The sequence below is a fragment of the Vigna radiata genome, chromosome 10 (assembly GCF_000741045.1).
Source record: "Vigna radiata var. radiata cultivar VC1973A chromosome 10, Vradiata_ver6, whole genome shotgun sequence".
NCBI classification, from domain to species: domain Eukaryota; kingdom Viridiplantae; phylum Streptophyta; class Magnoliopsida; order Fabales; family Fabaceae; genus Vigna; species Vigna radiata.
The window spans coordinates 13,619,496-13,641,543 of NC_028360.1; the positions used below are offsets into that span (position 1 = coordinate 13,619,496).

The 22,048-nt window shown below is 30.3% G+C and overlaps 3 protein-coding genes across 3 annotated transcripts; 2 read left to right on the forward strand and 1 right to left on the reverse strand.

Moving 5' to 3' along the window:
- Positions 1-70: 70 nt before the first annotated feature.
- On the reverse strand, positions 71-3,079 carry LOC106775133. Its single transcript, XM_014662195.2, has 4 exons — positions 2,827-3,079; positions 1,427-2,343; positions 509-653; positions 71-374 (listed from the first exon to the last, which is right to left on the reverse strand). The coding sequence occupies exons 2-4, from the start codon at positions 1,974-1,976 to the stop codon at positions 314-316; spliced, it is 756 nt and encodes a 251-aa protein (XP_014517681.1). The 5' UTR covers positions 1,977-2,343; positions 2,827-3,079; the 3' UTR covers positions 71-313.
- A 5,030-nt stretch (positions 3,080-8,109) lies between these two features.
- Positions 8,110-9,006, forward strand: LOC106774860 (exonuclease mut-7 homolog). The gene has a single exon (XM_014661889.2). It carries the CDS (start codon positions 8,234-8,236, stop codon positions 8,873-8,875), a length of 642 nt encoding a protein of 213 aa, XP_014517375.1. The 5' UTR covers positions 8,110-8,233; the 3' UTR covers positions 8,876-9,006.
- A 4,378-nt stretch (positions 9,007-13,384) lies between these two features.
- On the forward strand, positions 13,385-14,036 carry LOC106774861 (Werner Syndrome-like exonuclease). The gene has a single exon (XM_014661890.2). The coding sequence runs from the start codon at positions 13,416-13,418 to the stop codon at positions 14,034-14,036; it is 621 nt and encodes a 206-aa protein (XP_014517376.1). The 5' UTR covers positions 13,385-13,415.
- The last annotated feature ends 8,012 nt before the right edge of the window (positions 14,037-22,048 follow it).

Below are 22,048 nucleotides of genomic sequence, written 5' to 3' on the forward strand. Positions count from 1 at the left end.
ACAAATAAATATAATCATTCATTAGCTTGGTCGCGGCTTCAAAAGAATAATCTCCAACTCTCATTGAGAATAATCAAAAGAAAGTTGCTGACGATAAAAGTAACACGTGTTTGGCCCAAGGCAATGGAAAATTCTAGCAGCACCGTTCTGGTTATTTAACTCACCCCAGCATTGATTAATATACATAGTAGGGATAAATTAACAATATATAAATAAATATATGTTCTAAAAGTCAAGACAAAGAGGCTGAAGGAGAAACAAGAGTACCGTTTGAATACAGGAAAGTTATATTCTTTTTTATGATAGAAGTGCATTATCCTGAACCTCTTCTCCATTTTTCAGGCAAATCTGAACCGACCACCTGCTGTACAAAACTGCAAGGTGTACCATTTTCCAATACCATCAATTAGCAAAATTGATATTGGGGAAGAAAAATGAACCAGCAATGTGTTTTTATGAGGCTAAAGAAGGGTTCAAATATTTTGTGGCATGATGCATTTGAGCTTACTTGTGAGATTCTGAGCCAGGAACATTTAAGTCGCTTGCAGAAGGATTGAGTTGGTACTCAACTGAAATTAGACCTCCCTCTGATTCTACCGTAGACACAGGAGATCCCTGGAAACTTGCCACTGAGCTTGTTCTAGATGGCACGCCTGCAAAACCAACGTCTAATTAAAGAAAATCAAGAAAGCTAAAACGTTGTCACTCGTCAGAAAATCAAAGAAACATGACCATTGGGGGAGTTTTTTGATTCCATTTAATCAACCTCTAACTTACACAAAAAGTAATAGATGATTGATTAATAGTGCCAAGGAATTTATAGACTATGCAAACTTCAAGAGGTTCAACTATTATCAACATATAGAGAGATGAAAGGAAACTGAACAGCTGGGAGCCTTGCTGCATACTAGTAATTAAAAGGAGAAATTTGAACTGTTTCATTCCAGGCAACTGGAATGAGAAAGCAAAATCATGTGACCTTCATTGTCTCAGCAACTAGTTGGGCAAAATGGGTGATTAATTTAGACCTAAAAGAAGCATATTGATCAAGATCGTGAAAGCATTAAAAGTACATGCAACCATAGTTAAAAGGTAAGTGCTAAAACCTTGTCTGGTTAGCCAGAAGAATAAAATCCATATGCAGTACATAATGTGGAAAAGAAACAAGTTCTGTAGAGTATGTCAAAACATTTCTAAACAGTTCAGGTTCCACAATATTTTCTATTAAGTTAACGATGGTCTTGATGTCTGACAGAAACATGTTTTAAATGGAAGTTTTATCACAAAATAGTACGTAAGTATCAATCTGAAAATTAGGAATCGCCTGGCTTAGGTAGCAAATGCTAAACCCCTCCTACATGTTGTAATGTGCATGCTTATAATATAGCCACAGCCGTAACAAATCTACTTTCATCCCAAAAGTTACCTTGGAATATTATTACAACAAAGAAGACAACAGTGAAAACCATAGCAAAAAAGCTGCTGGTACTGGAAGATGGTCGTGATTTAGCAATTTTCATCTTCTTCAAAGCTTTCATTCGCTCTATCCTTGCGCGTTTCAACATGGCAAGTTCAGATATCTCTCTTATTAGCTTAAGGTCAGCTGCATCCAATGAAGGAGATTGTGGAGATCTTGGAGGTTTCGGAGCCTTCTTATTAGAGGCCTTTTTCTGTTTCTCCTTCGTTGGGATTTGCTGTGTACGGTTCCCCGAATCTTTCCCCATCAATGGCGTGCTTGATACTTTCATCAAATCACCGGAAACTTCACTAAAACTTGATTCATTGTGGATTAAACTTGGCACATCATCACCTTTGATAGAACCTCCAACAATCCCACCAGAAACCTTAGCAAATAACGTCTTTCCTTGTTTTGCATCACTTGGGACAGAGACTTTCTTTGAATTGTCTCCAATTAGTGGCAATCCACTTTCAAGATCAACTTCGATATTCCTATTTTTTACACTTTTACTATCCATCCAAGAACCACAAAACCAATTTAACTTCTCCTTGCTTGTTATCCTATAAATCACAAATATACTCCAAACTGCCTCCACAAATTCAATGCTTGATTCAACCCATCATACAAAATCACCTCCTAAACGGATTTTATGTACTAAGGGTTTAATTGTTCGTAAATCATCAAGAAGGCAGCTTTCAATACATCTCAACTCCGATTCGGATACCTTTCTCTGCTTCTCTGGCTTTTTCTAACATTACACAGATCCAACCAATGATTGCCCAGCAAAATTTTTTCTTTCCCTTCCCAGGGTCTATTTTCCACAAGCAATACCACTCCTTCAAGATCTAAAGATAAAAGAATGTAATCCCAGGAACAGACAGACCCTGCATCATAAATTAGAGACAAAAATTCAATCAGCTGAACCTAACCAAATTAGCAATCTAACTATAATGATACACCTTTAAGCAACCCAAAGCCCCGATTCAAACTTTTAAACATAACAGACAAAGAAACAATCATTGAGATTAAAAAAGAAAAGAAACATAAAAAGCTTTAGGGCACAAAAAAGGTGGAGGTAATCTAAGCAAGGGAAATACACGAATGGTTCTCAGCCAGGAAAGAAGCAAGGCCAACACAACAAATTATCCCCAGAAAGATTATATTCATACATTAATACCCACCCACATTACATATACATATACATATACATATAAACTTACACGGCAACGTGCGACCACATATGATTAGAAATGGGCACCCATGAAAACGAAGAAAGTTAACAACTTTAAAGTAGTCACAGCCATGGCAACAACAATAATATAATAGAAAGACGTAAACAGAGAAGAAAAAGAAAGTGGAAATAATACCTTTGCCTGAAGGGGAAGGAAGGTTAGATCCAATGGCGGAAGAGTTTGTAATTACAGAGAGCGAGAGATAAGGTATGAGAAAATACAACAGATAGCGAAAGACTAGGGAAAAGGAGCCAAAATTACAGCACAATTAAGATTTGTTCAAACAAAAATCTCCCTCTGTTGATTTCATGGTATGTGCTGTCTTCAAAAACTGTATATTTATAGAGCGGAGATTGAGGAGGTGATGTAGCCATTATAGACGACACTTGGGGACAGTTGGCAACTCCAAATTTCACAGTGGCCCCTCCTATGTACTGTTTTCTGTCCTTTTCTTTACACTTTTTTTCCCGTTCGTGCTTCCCTCTTTTATGCCATTCAACGTTACAAACTTTATAATAACAACATTCTATTTAATCAGCTCCATTAGATTCCATTCTCTTCATTAGAATGTGTTAAACTTTGTTCATACAAATGTGTATAAACTTTTCCACAAAAAAAATTTTAATTTTATTTAATTAAGTAGGCTATCCCTCAGAACATGTTAGACCTTGATTTTGAAAGGTTGGAGTTTAACTTTCATTAATAAAATAAATTATTTACATTAATATTTTTTAAATGTTCCCATAATTATAATTGTATATAATATGACATAATAAATTAGTTATTGAAAAACTTATTCAAAATGAAATAAAATTATTTTCAAGTTTCACAATTTATATAAACGTACAATATACATGTTTAATAATTAAAAGTGAAATAATTTCATCATTAATATTTATGAATTGCAGGATGTGACCTAATTAAACTTTTATACGTGTTTTAATGTGTGTGTTGTAACTACCATTGTACCAAAAAAGGAAGAAGGAACCTAGAAACAACTTTTATCCCTTTGTTTCCTTCTCTTCCAATGAAACATAGGAACATCTAATACCCAATCTTTTTCTAAAATTGAGTTTTTTTAAAACGACACTTCGTTTCTGGATTTTCCTAAACCAATAAACGGTGGTCCCGAATTCAATGGCATTATATTTTGTATAGATGTCCCCAATTTCAGGTAACCTAACTTTTATGAATTTTGTAACACTCATACTATCTTAATTATTCACATGAATATAAAGTTCAGCTATATGAAATATGAATCCAATAAAAGAAATTGATATAATCAATGTACTTTATAAAGTTTCAAAAACTATAATCTACCAAGGAGTCGAGCTACCATTAATACTCTCACAATTTGTTTTTTAGGACCTTCGATCCCATCTCTCCTCTGTTTCACGTAAGCACCATCTGATCTGACATCTAACTTTTCTTTGAACCTCGTTCAGTCAGGTACCTGTCAAAAGTCCTCGAACGCTCAAGTCAGTAAATTGTTCACTCTAAATTGAAAACAATAATAAATGTATATTAAATAGTAACCACTTACCTCATACCTCATCTGTATATATAGTTTTTACCATGAGCTTATGATTAGAGAAATCTTAATCATGATCCAATACTGGCTCAACTCTCTTAATCATATCTTACCTTAATCCTGCCTCAATCTGAGAGTTACGACTGGACGCCTCCTATGAGACGCCCGACTGCATCCTTTTCCAGACACGTCCCATGTCGTCCGGTCACGTTCCATGTCTTTCGGTCCCTCCAGTACATAAACTATGGTCAGTTACACCAACTCAATCAATATTACTTGATCTACACATTTCAAAACATATTTGTTTAGAAATGTAACTTTAATGAATACACAATAATACATAAATGTTTTTATGTGGAATATTTAGTTTGGGTATGGTTTTTTAGAAACTAATACCTAACTTATTTAAACAATTTTTTTATCTAAAGGCAGGGTAAGTTCGTTATACGAATAATTATACAATTAGTAATATTTAACAATGATGCAAAAACTATCTAGCATTTCTTAATATATATGTCGATATCTTAATATATGTAATTGAAATTGTGAGTAAGAATATATTTTTTTCATTAATGCGTTCATATATTTAATACTACAAACCATAGACTGCATGTATTTTTTATAATTATTCAAATGCAAACAAAGTAAATTAAATACTACAGCATTATACCATTAATTAATATTACACAAAGTAGATTAAATGCTACGTCTTGAGCAAGTAGTTATCTCTTGAACAACATTCTGTCTTAAAATAGAGTTTGCTAACTATCCCTCCTTCAATCTGCAACATGGTAACTAAGGCTATATTTGACCATTGTTTATGTCTCATGCAATAGGGTAAGAAAACAGTTAAAACACTAAAAGGCTTTTAGTGGTTTCAATGGAGCATCATGGAATCACCCAAGCGAAAGAACTAGTAAAACTGTCATAACAAATAAATTCAATGAAATTAAGGATATTAGACCGAAAGAAAACTTGTTAGTAATGCAGTAATGCAATAGGCTTCCATGAAAACCTGTTAGAAGTCGAGTAATGGAGTAATGCAACAGACTTCCATCATGAACTAAATCATACTTTCTAGCATCTTTGATTCTTCTCTTGATTTTGTTGTCTCTGATAATTCATTATAGACATAATAGAGCTACAAATTAAAAAATTCCAAAAAAGAGAGTCAAATAATAAAAGATCTTAATGGATTAATTAAAGTTCCCTTTGACTTTGACGAGAACAAAATCTAATTATACATTCTTAATATTATTATATATGCCTTCCATTTAGTTGATGGAAGGAAAAGGAGTGCAAAATCTTTCAAGCGGATATTACTGTTACCCGTTTCTTTCTTCCTAAGGACGGATGTCTCCAAAAACGTAATTTTTGACCGCTTGCTGCAAGAGATCCACGCCTCCGGAATTGAAATTTCCGTCACCATCACGGCCAACGCCTCCGCTGTTCTACTCCAGCCGCCATTACGTTCACCTGTCGAGTTGTTGATACGCAGAGTCATATGTTTTACAAAGACGTCTCAATTTGATTTAGGAAAAAAAAATGTTTTTACCTTACATTAATTATATATTTAAAAGGCCTATATCAATAAAATCTATTATAACAATCAAATTTAATAATTAAATATTAATACTTATTAATATATTTGTTAACCCTTCATAAATAACTGTTACATTATTAATTAGTGTTTAATTACTTAAATCGACTGTCTCATCCAATCGTTTATCTCTGTCAACAAGTTATTCTTTGTAAGTATAAAGTACAGTTCCTAATTTTCTATTCATAACTCTGAGAATCATTAATCAGGGAATATCATGTTATTGATAAAAAGTATTATCAGATTATTTAGTGCAACTGATGTATAATTGTGGTGTATTTTTTTCTTTACATAATTATCGATTTGACAGCAAAAATGTTAACCATGCATTAGCAACATTTATATTTGCATAATAAGAAAGTTAAAAGGACTTGGAATTTGATTTGATACATCTTAGGATACTCAAACCACATTTGTAATGCTTTCGGTAAACTTTTAATGGGTTAAATGTTATATTATGTTTACTCGTGATAAATACTTTCAACTCGGTTTAAACCTTTTTATTAACTAAAAAAGTATTTAACCATATTTTTAAGGTATGCCTAATATTTTTTAGTAGTTTGTAATGTAACGTTTTCTTTATATATTATTTTGAGTTATTTTTTCAAAGTCTAACTTGTAGCATAATTTTTTTATACTTTATTTTTAATTCGTATACTTTTAGTAAAATTTAATTTTGGCATCTAAACTTTCATATTTATAAATACTTCTTCAAATTCACCAAATATGTCAATTAAATTCTTCTAACTTTGTGTCCATTGAAAATCATAATTAAATTTTAATTTTTAACATTAAGAGATATAAAATCACATATTGTAATAGCCGAGTGATTATTTTATCAATTTACAATGACCGAAATCAATTTTAACAAAATTAGGATTACAAATGCATTTTCATATTTTTATTCTTCTCTTTTCTCAAAATATTTATTATAATTATTTTTTGTTAAATTTTTCGAACATCAACGTGAATTTTGTTGTTCATCTCCTTCTTACCTATGCTCCTATAATTTATTTAATTTTTTTTTATATTAGTATGATATGTTTACTTATAATTATTTTAATAGTGCAAAAGAAAAAGATGATTTATTATTTATTGGAGATAGGTATATTTATATAATAGTATGGGGTAATAAAAATTATCATGTCTTTACCAGTATTATACTCATGTAGATGAAAATATCTAGTTAGGAAAGTAAAAAAAGATTTCTTTGGATTGAAGGGACAAAGGATTTGTCTTATTGTTCAACTGATCCTTTGCCTCTAAACTTGATCATCAAATAACCTATAAATCCTTTTGAACTATTTGTTTCCTGAGGGAGTTATATATAAAAAACACTCTAAGGTTCAAGTTAGTTATTTTACTTAATATTTCTATGATAAAAATGGATAATCAAAAGTAATTACTTAACTTGTCAAACATATATTTATAAATCTTATAATTGACTTACGATTCCATTAATTATCAATAAATGACTTTTATTATTCTTATTAATTTTCAATTAATGATTATCATTCTTATTAATTGCTCACTAATAGTTATTATTATTCAGATTAATTATTAATAATTATTGTTCTAAACCGGTTATTTTCTTATTGGATAGTCGACAACAAATAATTATACAATACAAAATTCATATTTGAAATTTTGGAGATTGACCAAATTAATAAATATAGAATTCACCCTGTAACAATTGTGTGAAAAGAAAGTTGTGGGACTTTGATATATAATTATAGTTCTTATGAATATAAGATAGTTCTTATGAATATAAGATGAAAAATACATATTTTTGAGTCTTCCTAATATACATATATTTTGAATTTTAAATAAATTGAGAGAGAAAACAAGAAAAATAAAAACATAAATTCAAGATATTAATAAACACTTAAAGATATTAACACCAACATAATGTAATTTTAAACAATTTAAAACTCAATTAAATAAAATAATAATAATAAATAATTAAATACTTGAATATTAGAACTAAAGCATTATTTAAATCTAATACAATAAAATAGTATCACATGTGCATTTTAATTTTTTAATAAACGTTCTCTAAATAATATTAATGTTAATTTAAAAGAAAAAATCATATTAAGTTTTTCTTATTATAAAAAATCAATTAAATAAAAAGTAAATGTAAAAAAATTAAACAATAATTAGAAATTAAATACAAATTTCTGATAAAAACAAAATTGTTAAATATTTTTTATTAACTAGTAAATAAAAAAGCTTCGTAGTCATTAGACTCTACAAATCTGCTACCCTGCGTAGTGGGTACACCACTGAGTGGCGGTACTGAGCACAGTGTGCAGTCATGCAAACGACACGACAAGCCCCTGCTAATTCTCAGCATAAATAAACCCTTTCATTCATTTTCCCCAATTTCTTCTCTCACACGTTTCCAAACCATGGCCAGAGTCATAAGCCACACGCGCAATTCCGAGCGCGACCTCTACATCATCGACGTTGACGGAGACTATGTCAGGGTCATTGTGACATCCACCGCCTCTGTCGTGCGCCGTTGGATCTCCACCATTCTCTACCTCCGTCGCCGTCACGTTTACATGCAACGCCTTGTTGTCGGCCTCGGAGTCCAGTGGACTCCCGGCGGCTCAGATCCTCCGGCGGATACGTTGCAGCTCTGCGTCGGTCGCTACTGCCTCATCTTCCAACTCGCTCACGCCGACAGCGTGCCGAGGAAACTCCGCATGTTCCTGAATAATAGCTCTCACACCTTCGTCGGATTCTGGAACCATTCTGACCGCCGGATGCTGGAGCATTCGGAGCACCGTTTGCATATGCGTCGCGATCCTCTGGATCTGAGGTATTTTGCGGAAACTGAGAACGATGAGAATCTGGTTCAAGATTCGGTGGAGGAGATAGTGGAGAAATGCCTTGGTTACATAGTGGAGCAGAGGAGGGAGATCAGCATGAGCCATTGGGATAGGAAATATCTTAGCGAGGAGCAAGTTGCTTATGCTACCGTTGATGCCTACTGTGCGTTCCTCGTTGGAAGAAACAGCAGAGTGTGGAACGTGGAAACCCGTTAGGTAATAGGTAACTCATGCTAATTTCTTACTATAGCACAAATACTTCTGGTTTATTTCTTACTTTACTCATTTCACAGTATTATGCTGTTTCCTTATTTTGAATGTGTTAGCATGAGAGGGTTTATTTCTCCATTTAGGGCATGTATATTGCGTTCACTACTTTCAAACGGCATTTGGTTTGATGCTTTTTTGTCATTGGAATCGCTGAATTTTTACTTAATATAGGTAGGGCTTCAGTTCATATGACTGCCTTTATTACCACGGCTGAAGGAGAAATGAAATTTGAAATTTGATTTGCAGAGAAAATAAGTAAGAGATTTTTTTATTTCAATCTTCTTTTTTTATACTATATTTTTTATATTTTACTACCATCCCTCAGTCATTACAAGAGATATATACATCTTCTAAAAGAAAATCTTTCTTAAAAAATATTCTAACTAAAATGTTGGATGCTTTGCTTTCATTATTGATTTCGAATACTATAACGGTTCATTTTTTAAGGGCTTTCTTTATGTTATTAAGAGAACATTGTTACAAAAGAAAGAAACTCCGCATTTTCAAATAATAAAGACAGTATGTATGTGTCGGGAAGAGATGTAATTTATGTTTACATTTTTTATTTCAAAATTAATTTTACAACAACACTAAATGACTGTATGTTTTGATTTAATTTAAAAAACATGCATGCTACTGCATTTTGTACTCAACTTCTTAAAATAACATAAGCTAACCTTTTATGCATAATTTTGGATGAGCAACTACAAAGATTATAATTTTTTAAGTATGTGTTTTTGGGAGAAAGTCCTACCTTGATTTATATTTAGATACAAACACTGTTTTCGTTTATTTTATTCTGTTTGTCTTTTTCACTATATAATAACAAGGCACGATTCTTGATCAACTATATAACATGATAGTTTCAAAAAAAAATTGAACCAAAAAATTTAAATTTCCTTATTAAGCAATCGATTTGGTTCATATGAAACAGCTGTAAATCTGATTAACTCGTCTTAGGTCTCATTTTTACTTTAAGAAGTAAAACAAAATCAAGAAATCTAATTTAATAATATATTTTATTTATATTTTTAAAAATTAAGCTTATCTTCTTCAAGGTCATGTTTAATAGTATTTGTACATTTTCCAATTTTAAGATATTTGTTAAATCTTTTTAAAATAACTGAGAGTCACACTTGTTAATTTTTAAAAAATAAGTAACACTTTAATGCTTTCCCTTTTCTTGCTAATTATCAGTCGTTACTTCCCACATTTCTTAAGAGCTTATTACATGACGTTTTCCACATTATGTTTTAAAATTTACAATCACACTCTTAAACTTATTTATGGTAGATATAATTATATATCTTACATTATAAATAGTATCAGTTTTTATGTTAGCTTTAAACTATTCTTTAATTTAATAAACATAAATATTCATATATATTTGTCTTGTTTTCCGTAGTCATATTATATATATATATATATATATATATATATATATATATATATTATATGTGTCTGTATAGATATACTTTAAATTATTAAATGCCAACAAAACATATATGGTCGATTATATAAAATACGTCACTGATTACGGTAATTTCATTTCCTAATCAGTATTCCATTCCTTTATTAAGAACCATGTATTGAAATGCTTAAAAGAATTCCAGTAGAATAAGATTGAAAACTAAGACAAAAGTTATGCTAAAAGATATTTGTTATAGTTTTGTTTTTGGATTGTGTTTAGATTGAGGAGTGAAAGTGAGTGTGGAAAAAAAAAACTAAAGAAAGGGAAAAAAGAGAGCAAAAGGTGCAAGCTGAAAAGTTATAAGTGATATTGTTGTGATAAAATTAAAAAAAGAAGAGTTATAAAGTGATATATTATTATGTGATTAAACTATCTTTTTGTTATAAATTAATTTTAATTAAATATTAAATTATAATTATATAAAATTATTTCTTATGATTTATTTTAATTACAATTATTTTTAATTGTACTATTTTATAATTTTTTTATTTTTAATACATTTATTATATTTATTATTTTGAATCTAATTGCAATATCTTATTTAATATTGTAAAACTAAGAAATAAGACATTATAAATGTAATAATTCATGACATGACTGTACTAGTATAGTAATCTAAAATAAACATATTAGAATAAAAGTACTTTTACATCAACAATCCAATAAATTGAAAACCCAATCAATTGAAAACAAGCACTACATAATTTTTCAAAAGGTTGAAACAAACTTAGTTTCTATAGTCTTACATCTACACAATTACATCATCTTCTTCCTAAGGTAGCTCAACGCATACATTCTCATCTACTCAAACCAATAAACAGTGATCATTACAAAAAATAAATGCATGAACTACAAAAAGCACAAACATATATGAGCAAAAGAAATATCACACATTATATTGTAATACAATGGATTCAATTAAGTCCTATTATTATTACAATTCAACCTAAACTAACCACCAAGCATTTGTAAAATATACATTTTACAAACAAGGTAAAATCAGACTAAATTATCCATATATAACGCATTAACATCAAATTCATTAGAGATATGCATTTGTGATAACCTTTATTGCTCTACAAAAGTGATGACCTTTGTTGCTCTACAAAATCATGGTCAATGATTTTGCTCAATTAATCACAAGGTTAGTTATGTTTGCATCTCAAGACATTTATCATACATTTCTATTAGCACTTTTCACTACTCTCACAACATAACCTATTTTACTTTATATGAGTGTGAATGCTTATTAAAATGTCAAGATATCTTATTGTTTGAATCTATACATAAATGCATAGACTAAAGAAACATACATTAACAGGATTTACTCCATGAAATCCATTACATTCTCATTTATTCATACCTTATCATCATACATATTTTACATTTCATATCATATATTCTCAAATATATTGCACAAACTTAACAACACATAAATAATTGTTTTGGGATTTAAAAAATATAAAATTGCAGCTTCCAAAAAACTTAGAAAATTATATTCTTAGATTCAATTAAAGATAATTGAATCAAGAACGTAATGCAAAACGAATAAACCTAATTGGGTAACTTTGGAAAATTATATGCACTAAACAAATATTAAAGGTAAAAGTTGTTAACAATCTAAACTATTGGAAACTTATGTGGAAAAAAAGCTCCATCTACATATCTACAATCAAAGATTTAAACTGTCAAAGTAAAAAACAATATGTATAAGTCATTTGTAAAAATTTATGACAGGTAACGAAATATGAATCTCAATTTTTTCGAGATGACTCAAACTAGAAAAACAGGATGACACCCGACACTCGAAAAGTGGCATCTGACACTATGATCTTCTAGGACTCACTGATTTGACCCTGTAATCGAAAGTTGCACCCAATGCCTCCAAGTGAGTGACCACTATTAAGTAGGTCCGAATGGCGTTGCAATGACGTCTTTAAATATCTTAAACTTTTAGATTTCTAACTGAGAAGTGCCATATTTCTTAATTCAAGACTCGCACAGAGGTATTATCAAACAAAACCATATATGAATCATTACATTCATTTTACATGCCATAAAAAACCTCAAGTTTTATAACACATTCATATTAAGACACATAATTAAGAATTATTCATTTTGTACTCACAAGAAAAAAGATTAACAAACTCATTTAAGACACCAATCACAAGAATCAACATACAACAAAAAAATAAACACAAAAATTCATCATACAGCAACTAGAATTTTAACTTCCCTCACCTCGAAGACATTCTTAAGCTCACCAACACTTTTCCACAACTTTAACCTATGAAATCCTATCTACATATATAAGGAGATCAAATTAATGATCCAAGGACATAATCGAACTCACCAACACGTCAAGAGTTTGTGGGAGTAGTGAAAATCCACGTGCAATTAAGAAAAAGGCCAACAAAATAAATGTTAACAAATTAAGTTTTCTAAAATATGTTTGAAAGGAACTTAATTGTGTGTGAGATTTCAATACGTGGGTTTTGTAGAAATCTTCAGTGTGACTCCAAAGACAACTTATGTTTGAAGAGAATATGAAATTTATGTAAGTTACCAAGAAAGGAAAGGGAAATTGGGAGCAGAGGGTTTGTTATAAAGAAAAGGAGGAACTCCCTTTTGTTGCTTAATGAGCTCCTCGCATTTAAAGGATTTCACACTTGTTGTTATTATTATTATTATTTTGACATTTATCCATTTATTATTATTACTTATAATTTTATGATTTTACTATTAATATTATTAATTTATTGTATTATATAACATGATAACCAACTTTATATTATATGTCATATAATTAATATATGAAAGAATGTGATATAATTACATTCTTTCATATATATATATATATATATATATATATATATATATATATATATATATATATATTGTATAGAACTGTGCATGTATTCTTTTCCTATCCGGGCCTTTATCAAGCCCTGTATAATTTAAATACTCCGGTTACTGGAGCCAAAACAGTATAGCAGAAGCACTGAAATATAAACCATGGCTATGCTCCTTTCCAAACAAAACTGCTCAACTCACCAATTCTACTCCCTTTCCCTCGGCGGCCGTTACTTCAACGCCACTGTCACCGCCAGCGCTACCATCGCAAAGCGCTGGCTAGACTCCACGCTCTACTTCAGCCGCAAATACGTCTACCGTAGCTGCCTTGTCGTCGGCCTCGGCGTTCATTGGACTCCTGGCCCCGACGACCCGCCGGCGGAAACGCTGCAACTCTGCATCGGCAGCCGATGCCTCATCTTCCAACTGGCGCACGCCAACCGCGTACCGAGTAACCTCCGCACTTTGTTGAACAATCCTAACCACACTTTCGTCGGATTCTGGAACCAATCTGACCGGCGGAAGCTCAAGCTTTCGAAGTTTGAGTTGGAGATGCACAGCGATCCTCTAGATCTGAGGCTGTTCTTCACGAACCTCGCACAGGCTTCGGTGGAAGAGATCGTGATGATGTGTCTCGGTTACGAAGTATCCCAACGGAGGGAGAATAGCTGCAGCATGTGGTATGAATTTCATCTCAGTGACAAACAAGTTACTTACGCCGCAGTTGACGTTTACTGTGCGTTCCTCATCGCTAGGAATTTCAAAGTCCGGAATTTCAATTGATATCCCGAACAGGTAACTAACTTCTTTTTTTTTTCTTAATTTCTTAATTAGTGATTCATCCATTGCAGGCAGCGTATTGTAGTTTAATTCATGCATGCTTTTGAAATTTTCCGGTTAAACACAGTGATGAAGGTAGAAGTGGTTAAGTTCTCGGAGACTGCAGTAAATCTGGCGGCGTTCTTTCAGATTTCACTCATGGTGTCTTTTCTTCACAACTATTGGAAACTCCTGTGTAGATTTGTAATGAAAGTGGGAAAATCAATGTGCAAAAGCGCAAAAACAATGTATTTTTCTTTTTTGAAAAACTCTGCAATTTGCTAATAAAGTCGTGAAATTCAACGCTATACAGACATAATTGATTAAAATAATGAAATAATCGATATTAAAAACCAAGTTAAAATTAATTAATTTAAGTTTTGATAATTTATTTTAACATATTTTAAGTAAATTTACATTTTTCAAAAAATATTAAATTAAAATATTTCAAAAAAAATATTTTATTAACTATTATTTAAATATAATAATTTATTAATTAAATTATTTACAAATGTTCATTTATTTTATTTGTTTACACTTCTCGTTATCTCTTATCAACGAATTTTTATATACTAAATAAATTTGTCTATAAATTTAAAATTATTGACACATTTTACCTACAAAATTTTAAAATAAATTAAACGTGATAAAACTTAATTTTTCTTTGAAAAACTTGATATATTTTCCATAGAAAAAAATGAAATAAAGTTTCCAAGGAACAAGATAAAATATAAAAGTATCAAGGTAACAAATAAATTAAACTAGCAAAATTTAAAATATGGAAACCAAAATTATTTAAATGACATGTTCCAACAAGAAAATTACTTTCGAAAATTCTTTCGAAAAAATGCAAAAATCATATTAAAATACGAATAATTACTATATATTTTTAACATTTATTGAAGTGTGTTTAACTCTATAAAAGATTAATTTTAATAATTATTATTGTTTTATATTTTAATACTAGATTATGTTTAACCTTTTTTCTCTTAATTATATTTTAATATATTTTTTATTATTTTAATTCCGTTATTGGATTATATTTAAATTGACAAAAAATTTTAGTTTCAATAATTATTTCTATTTTATATTTTAATAAATATTAGATTATGTTTAACTTATATTTCCATTTTCTATTTTAATTCATTTTTTATTGTTTATGTCTTGTTTTAGGTAATATACATCAAACTTTATTAATTATTTAATTATTACATTAATACTGTTAAATTTATTCAAACATTATAATTAAATATTTTACATAATTTCAAAATTTAAATATAATTTCAAAAAATATGTAGTAAATTAATAAAAATGAAATAAACATATCAAGCAAATTTGACAAAAAGAAAAAGAAAAAAAAAACGAATTTACGGACGAGCCTAATACCAAATTTATTCTTTTTAATTATTTATTTATCCGACCATTACTGAAAATAAATTCGTGAACCTATTAATACTATCAAATATTTTATATATAAATTATTAATTTCTTTCATATATATATATATATATAATTATGGATGATTTTTACTAATAAATTTTATTAATAAAATTTTAAAATTTAAATTATTAACAAAATTTTTGTGAATAATAAATTTATCAATGAAACTTGTGAATTAGATATGTCGAAAACTTAGACTTTGTATTATTGATGAAATTAGTTGATAACGTGTTTGACCGTATTCTATTAATGGTGAATAACGTTGATAAATTATAACTTCAATAGGTAAATTTGTTGATAAATTTATTGACAGATATCACGCCAAATCTAATTAGATTGTTTTATATATTAAAGGGAGAAGAGGAAGAAAGAACTAAAGAATGAAAAAAAAGAACAGATGTAGGAAGAAGAGCTTAATATCGGTGGCAATAGCAAAGGCATCACACGAAAATGCAATGGTGATGCAAATGTGTGACGAAGGTGAAGAAGGAAGAGAAAAAGGAGAGGATACGAACGAGGATGATAGCTAGAGAGGTGATAATGACATGATAGTCACAACAACAATTAAAAAATTAGAAAGAGGGATACGAGGAAGGAGAAGAAGATTCAATCATGATTTTTGCATATGACAAAAAATTAGAAAATTCCCTGCAGATAATTATCAACAAATTGCAGACTCGGTTATATTGGAGAGAAAAGAATTAATAAGTTACACAAAGAAGGTCATTTTGACAATTATTATTATGAATCTTATCCAGTTAACGAATATTGTTTCAAAAGAAAAATTTACCAAATCACCATTTATTGGAAATGGAAAAAGAACTTTAAATTATTGGTGTACTCCTTCATAGTGATATGTGTGGATTCACTACTCCATTATTGGGTTTTAACATCATCCCGTAAATGTCGAACCAAAAAATATCTAATATAAATTATTGATCGATGGTATTTTCATAAATAAGTTGGGCATATAAACGTCGGTTAGGAGGGGTTCCGACGTCTATAATATTATAGACGTCGGAACCCCTACTAATTAACGTCTATATGTCTGATAGATAGATAAAAATTCATTTCTCAATAAAAAAACAACATACACGGATGCCACAAGAACACCAAACAAATTCAAGAACAATGTAATTCAGCATGAATATTTAAATGAACAACTTACCTCAACCTCGATAGCCCTTGACGATGGCAGCCTTTGTAGAGCACGACAGCGACAAAAGCCCACAACAACCCCTCCAACGAAGTCTCTCAATCAGACATAATGGTCTCCCAAGAGCCTCCCTTGACGAAGAGAGGCAATGATTGTAAGCCAAGTGCAAAAAGTGTTTTGGAAGTAGAGAAGATGAAATCATACAAAAGGACCTTACCTCGTCACAAACCCCATACAATGGCCTCGCCCTACGACAGTGGAAGCCCTGGTCACGCCGCCACAACACCGTTGTCACGCCACCACAACATTGTCACCACACCGCCACAACACCGTCGCCACACCAAAACAGTACCGCCACAGAACCCCCAAATCGGCACAAACGACCAACCAGCATAACCCACAAAGCAGCGTCACCGAACCTAGCACCCAACCCACAAAGCAGCGTCAATGAACCAACCAAGCAACGGAGACGAGAGCACCACAAGATTGTGGAGACGACAACAACACCGTTAATTCACGACACGAGCACAATGGGGAAGGAAAGGGAAGGGGAGCTGGAGACGAGGGCAAAGGGGAGGGAAATTGGGGAAATTCTGGGTAAATGGGAACGAATACCCAATTCGAGAACTTAAACTATTGAGGACATTACCGAAGGCCAAAGACCGCTGATACGTTGTGTCACCAGCTCATGACCATCGATAAATAACTTCATAAGAGCTGTCGGAAAAGCATTCGGTAAATGACCATTACCGAAGGATTGCGGGCCATCGGTAATATGCCTTCGGTAATCAGCACATTTCCAGTAGTGATCCTGCCACACCGACGTCTAAATGATATTATAGACACGGATGCCCCTTCTAACCGACGTCTATATGTTTGACAGGTAAGTGAAAAGTCATTTTTTTCCGCCATCTAGACGTCGGCTCCCCTACATTCGACGTCTATATATACCACGAATATTAATTTTTAAATCGAATGGACGTCACATTAGTATGGTCCCCGACGTATATTCGAGAATAGACGTCGGGTGTTAGGGCAACTGACGTTTTATCTCTTGTTAAATCAGACATTTGCGAACCAGTAGTTACATGCACTTCATCGTCTTCCTTCGCCTTTTCTTTTCATGACATTGCATTTCCAGGTGTGTTTTATCTCTTTTGAACCGTTTAAACTTATTTTTACTCCGATTAAAGTAGTCTTTGATTTATTATCTTTCGTTTGAACCGATTAAAATGAGTTTTCGTTGTGTTTTGGTGTAGTTTTTCTCGTGTCTTTGGGTAGTGTAGTGCACCTTCTTCCTTTGCTAATTTCCTCGTAAGAAAAGCTTGCATCTTTTAGATCTCTTATGGCATTTCAACCCAAAGCCGAACTTGAGTCCTTGCCTAGTTTTCATGTCACCATATTCTTTTTCTTTGGCGGTTGGAATGGAACTAGGCAAAGACCCAGGTTTAGTTTTGGGTTGAAATGCCATAAGAAATCAAAAAGACGCAATTTTTTCCTACGAAGAAAGTAGCAAAGGAAGGAGGTGCTACTACGCTACCCAAAGACACGAGCAAAACTGCACTAAAACACAATGAAAACTCAGCAGACGTCGGTTATAGTGTCCTTAGACGTCGATTAGTGTCATGTCCGACGTCTTTATAATGCCCTTAGACGTCGGACATGACACTAACCGACGTCTGTATAGTGCCCTTAGACGTCGGTTAGTGCCATGTCCAACGTCTTTATAGACGTCGGATTCTATAAGTCCAACGTTCCATTAACGTCACCCAGAAAGACGTGGGATTAGAATCTGACATTAAAAACCCAAAATAACATATGTCTAAAGCATTTTCTACATTAGTGACTCATAAGATTTCAAGCTAAAATAGAATTATTTTATTTTATCACCTTCACTGGTTATGTTTCGTGATATGGTTTTCTATAACTCATAAAACATAATTTTGAACAATTTGATATGTTTAAGAAATTTTGAAATGAAGTTGAAAAACAAAATGCTAAATTTCTTAATTATTTGAAAGAGAATGAGATTCTCTCATAGGAGACACCTCTAGGAACATCACAATACAATGGTCTTTCTATGATGAGGAATCAAACATTACTAGATATGGTAAGATCCATGATATGGGATTCATCGAAACTCCAACGATTTGATATCTTTATTATGTCATTTTTCATTAATGAAGTTTCTTGTTTTGTTTTTTTGTATTTTTTAATAACATACAAATGTTTAAATAAAAGAAAATTATAAAAGGTAAGAATTTTAAATTTTTAGTATTTATAATTTGCATATAACATTTATAAAAGGAACAAAGAACAAATTCTACAATTTTAATATCAATGTCATTTGTTCTAAATAAGAAAAATAAACATAATGAAAAATTAAATAATACAATGTTTGATGTTAATAATTTATTTCTTTATTAAGAACACTTTCTTGATAAGATATATAATATATTAAGGTTTAATTGCTTCCTTTATCTTTAGTTTGGTTGAAGTATTTCAAGTTTATTCACTTTTTTTAAAGTGTTAATTGCATCCAAACGTAGAAAATTTTGTATAAATGAATTCTCTGTGTTAAATAGACTGAAACAACGTTAACTTTTTCTTTTTGTATCTTCTACTCTTATGAATACAACAACTTTTTGTTAAGACACCCTTCAAGTTGTTAAGACACCCTTCAATATTTTAACAATTGATATTAGCGTCCACATGGTCATAAGCAATACATTTTAAATAATTTATTTAAAAATAATATATTATAAAATCCATGAATACGACTTTTTTTTTTTTTTTTTTCATTTCACGAGTTGTAGAGAGAAGGTTTAATCATTTAATTATTGAAAAGTGCTAGTTCCTCACACTTACTCTCTTCAACATTAAACAATTACTAAAGATTATTAATCCTACCATCATAACAATTTCTTTTTATCTTTATTTTGTTTGTTTGAAAAAAACACTATGATCAGATAGTTATCTCGTTTCGTTACACTGTATACATATCTTTTCCTAAAAAATAAATATTAAATCTATTTATCCTACAAACAAATAAATTAACGTAAGTTCTTTTAACTTATATTAGTAATATAATTTTAATTTACGTAAATTAAACAAATCTAGAAGAAACATACAGTAAACTTCAATTAACAGAAATTCAAAAACAAACATTTTTATGTATAAACTAGAAAAAAAAAAATAGAGAAATTTTAAATGGACTTTAAATTGAAACTTTCTGACAAATGTAGATGGTACATATAAATTGTAAGTATTTTGTTTAATTTTACCTTGCTTCGACATAGAGATTTTTCAAAGGATGTATTTAAATATATTGAATTTAAATTGATATTAGTTTAAATTATTTTATTTTTCATTATTTATTTGATAAGTAAATTCAATTTTGAATATTTTTATTCGGATGAAATATTTCAGTTACTAATACATACAATTATTTAAATGTAAAACAATCATAATTAATGTTGTTGAAATTTTTTTAGTCAACATTTACAAAAATTGAAACAAACTATTAATAAATAATAATATTTGTGTTGACAGTAAAAACACGCACTAGATATTAAGAAAAGCTGCCAACTAACAATGCATAAAAAAATTAACTTTTTTATTCATTTCGTTTTCTCTTTTTTCGTCTATATTTTATTTTCATCTATTAAATTTATTTAAATACTACTGAGTTTTTACAAATTTTATTTGTATTTAACTTTATTATAATATTTTTATTAATTTAATATTCTTTTGAAACTGGGTGTCAAAAAAAAACATACATTTTGATTGGATATATTTACACAATAATATACATATATTGTTTTTTCCTTTTATATTATCTAAACATTGTTTTTTATTTAAAGAAGGGTATAAGTAATAGTTAGGTGGATAAAAAATGGAGCGGAACATAATGTTATCTTTTTCTTTGTACATAGGTTTAATTGCTTCATTGAAATAAAAAAAAGGTTTAATTGTTGTTTTATTTGAAAAATAATCATTTTATGCTACAAACACTTATAAAGAGACTATTACACAAAAAGGCAGAAGAGATAGGAGAAAAAGTTAACGTCGTTATTTAACGGAAAGAATTTGATTGAGACAAATTTTTCTACGTTTGGATGCAATTGACACTTTTAAACTATGTATAGACAAAATTATAACTTTTTTAAAAGGATGGACGAACTTGACATACTTCAACGAAATTAGGTACAAAGCAAACAATTAAACCTATATAAAAATAATAATATATATATAACTTTCCAAATAATAATATAAAACATATATTAATTTAATTAATTTTTAAAATTTGGCTCACTCTTTCCCCTATAAAATTGAAGAAAAAAATTTATGACACATAAAACCAGAAATATCTATTCCTGTTGGAGCTATTGCGATATGTAGATTAATGAGTATTCCAAACCATGACACTTACAAATATCTTAATTAATGGATATGTTTGATAGGTTCTGTAATGCATGAGCAAAAATGTGTGTGAGAGAGACAGGGAGAAGTGGAACACATATGCCAATAACAAATCCAAAACCATGAAACTTTTTTCAGCAAATCCAAAACCATGATATTTTTTCAATTCAAAATTTTAAGAGAATGAATTTTCAACTGAATCTAACTCCTTAAACATTAAAGTGGTAAAATTCGTAAGAAATTGGCCAACTAAATCCAATTCCTTAAAATCACTCACTCACAACAAAAGAAAATTTCTTAAGAAAAATTTATGTCCTCAAAACGTTGAGACTAAAATCATGAATGTCTTTTTTTCAAAGAATTCAATAACAGGATTCAAACATGAAGTGAAAGAGAAATTTATATATAAGATTAAATACAGATTCAATAAGAAAACATAAACCTTGCATATATATTTTCGGGACAGGAAATGGTTTGAAAGGGGAATAAAAGAAAGTGAGAAGTTTTAGTCTACATTTGTTCCAAAGTGCTTCAAACTACAATGACTTGCTTTAATAGAATCATATGATATATACATATGAATTCTCAATGAAGTTTGGTGTTTGTTTCTCAGTTAGCTTCATGAGCTCTGAGATAAAACTATCCCTCCATTCTGATATTAAGCATCAGGAGCTGAGTCTAATGCAAAGGAAAATATGAGAGCGATCATTTCTCTAAAACTGAGGCCACAAACGAAAAAACTCATACAATATAAAATCACGAGGTTCAAACTTCTGTGATGATGGCTACAATATATTCATCCATATATTATATATATATACCTCTATATATAATATACGCTCTAATATCAATTCTCTTAATGTTAATGATTTTAGTCACAATTTATCCTTTTTATGTGTCGTTCGACTTATGGCTATATAAGCAGGAAGATTGTTGTTTCATCAGTTACTAGATAATC

Coding starts and splice junctions, on each gene's coding strand:
- LOC106774860 (XM_014661889.2), top strand. CDS start 8,234: ATGGCCAGAGTCATAAGCCACACGCGCAATTCCGAGCGCGACCTCTAC.
- LOC106775133 (XM_014662195.2), bottom strand. CDS start 1,976: ATGGATAGTAAAAGTGTAAAAAATAGGAATATCGAAGTTGATCTTGAA. Junction 654..1,426: donor TGTTGTAATAATATTCCAAG/GTAACTTTTGGG, acceptor TTGGTTTTGCAG/GCGTGCCATCTAGAACAAGC. Junction 375..508: donor CCTGGCTCAGAATCTCACAA/GTAAGCTCAAAT, acceptor TACACCTTGCAG/TTTTGTACAGCAGGTGGTCG.
- LOC106774861 (XM_014661890.2), top strand. CDS start 13,416: ATGGCTATGCTCCTTTCCAAACAAAACTGCTCAACTCACCAATTCTAC.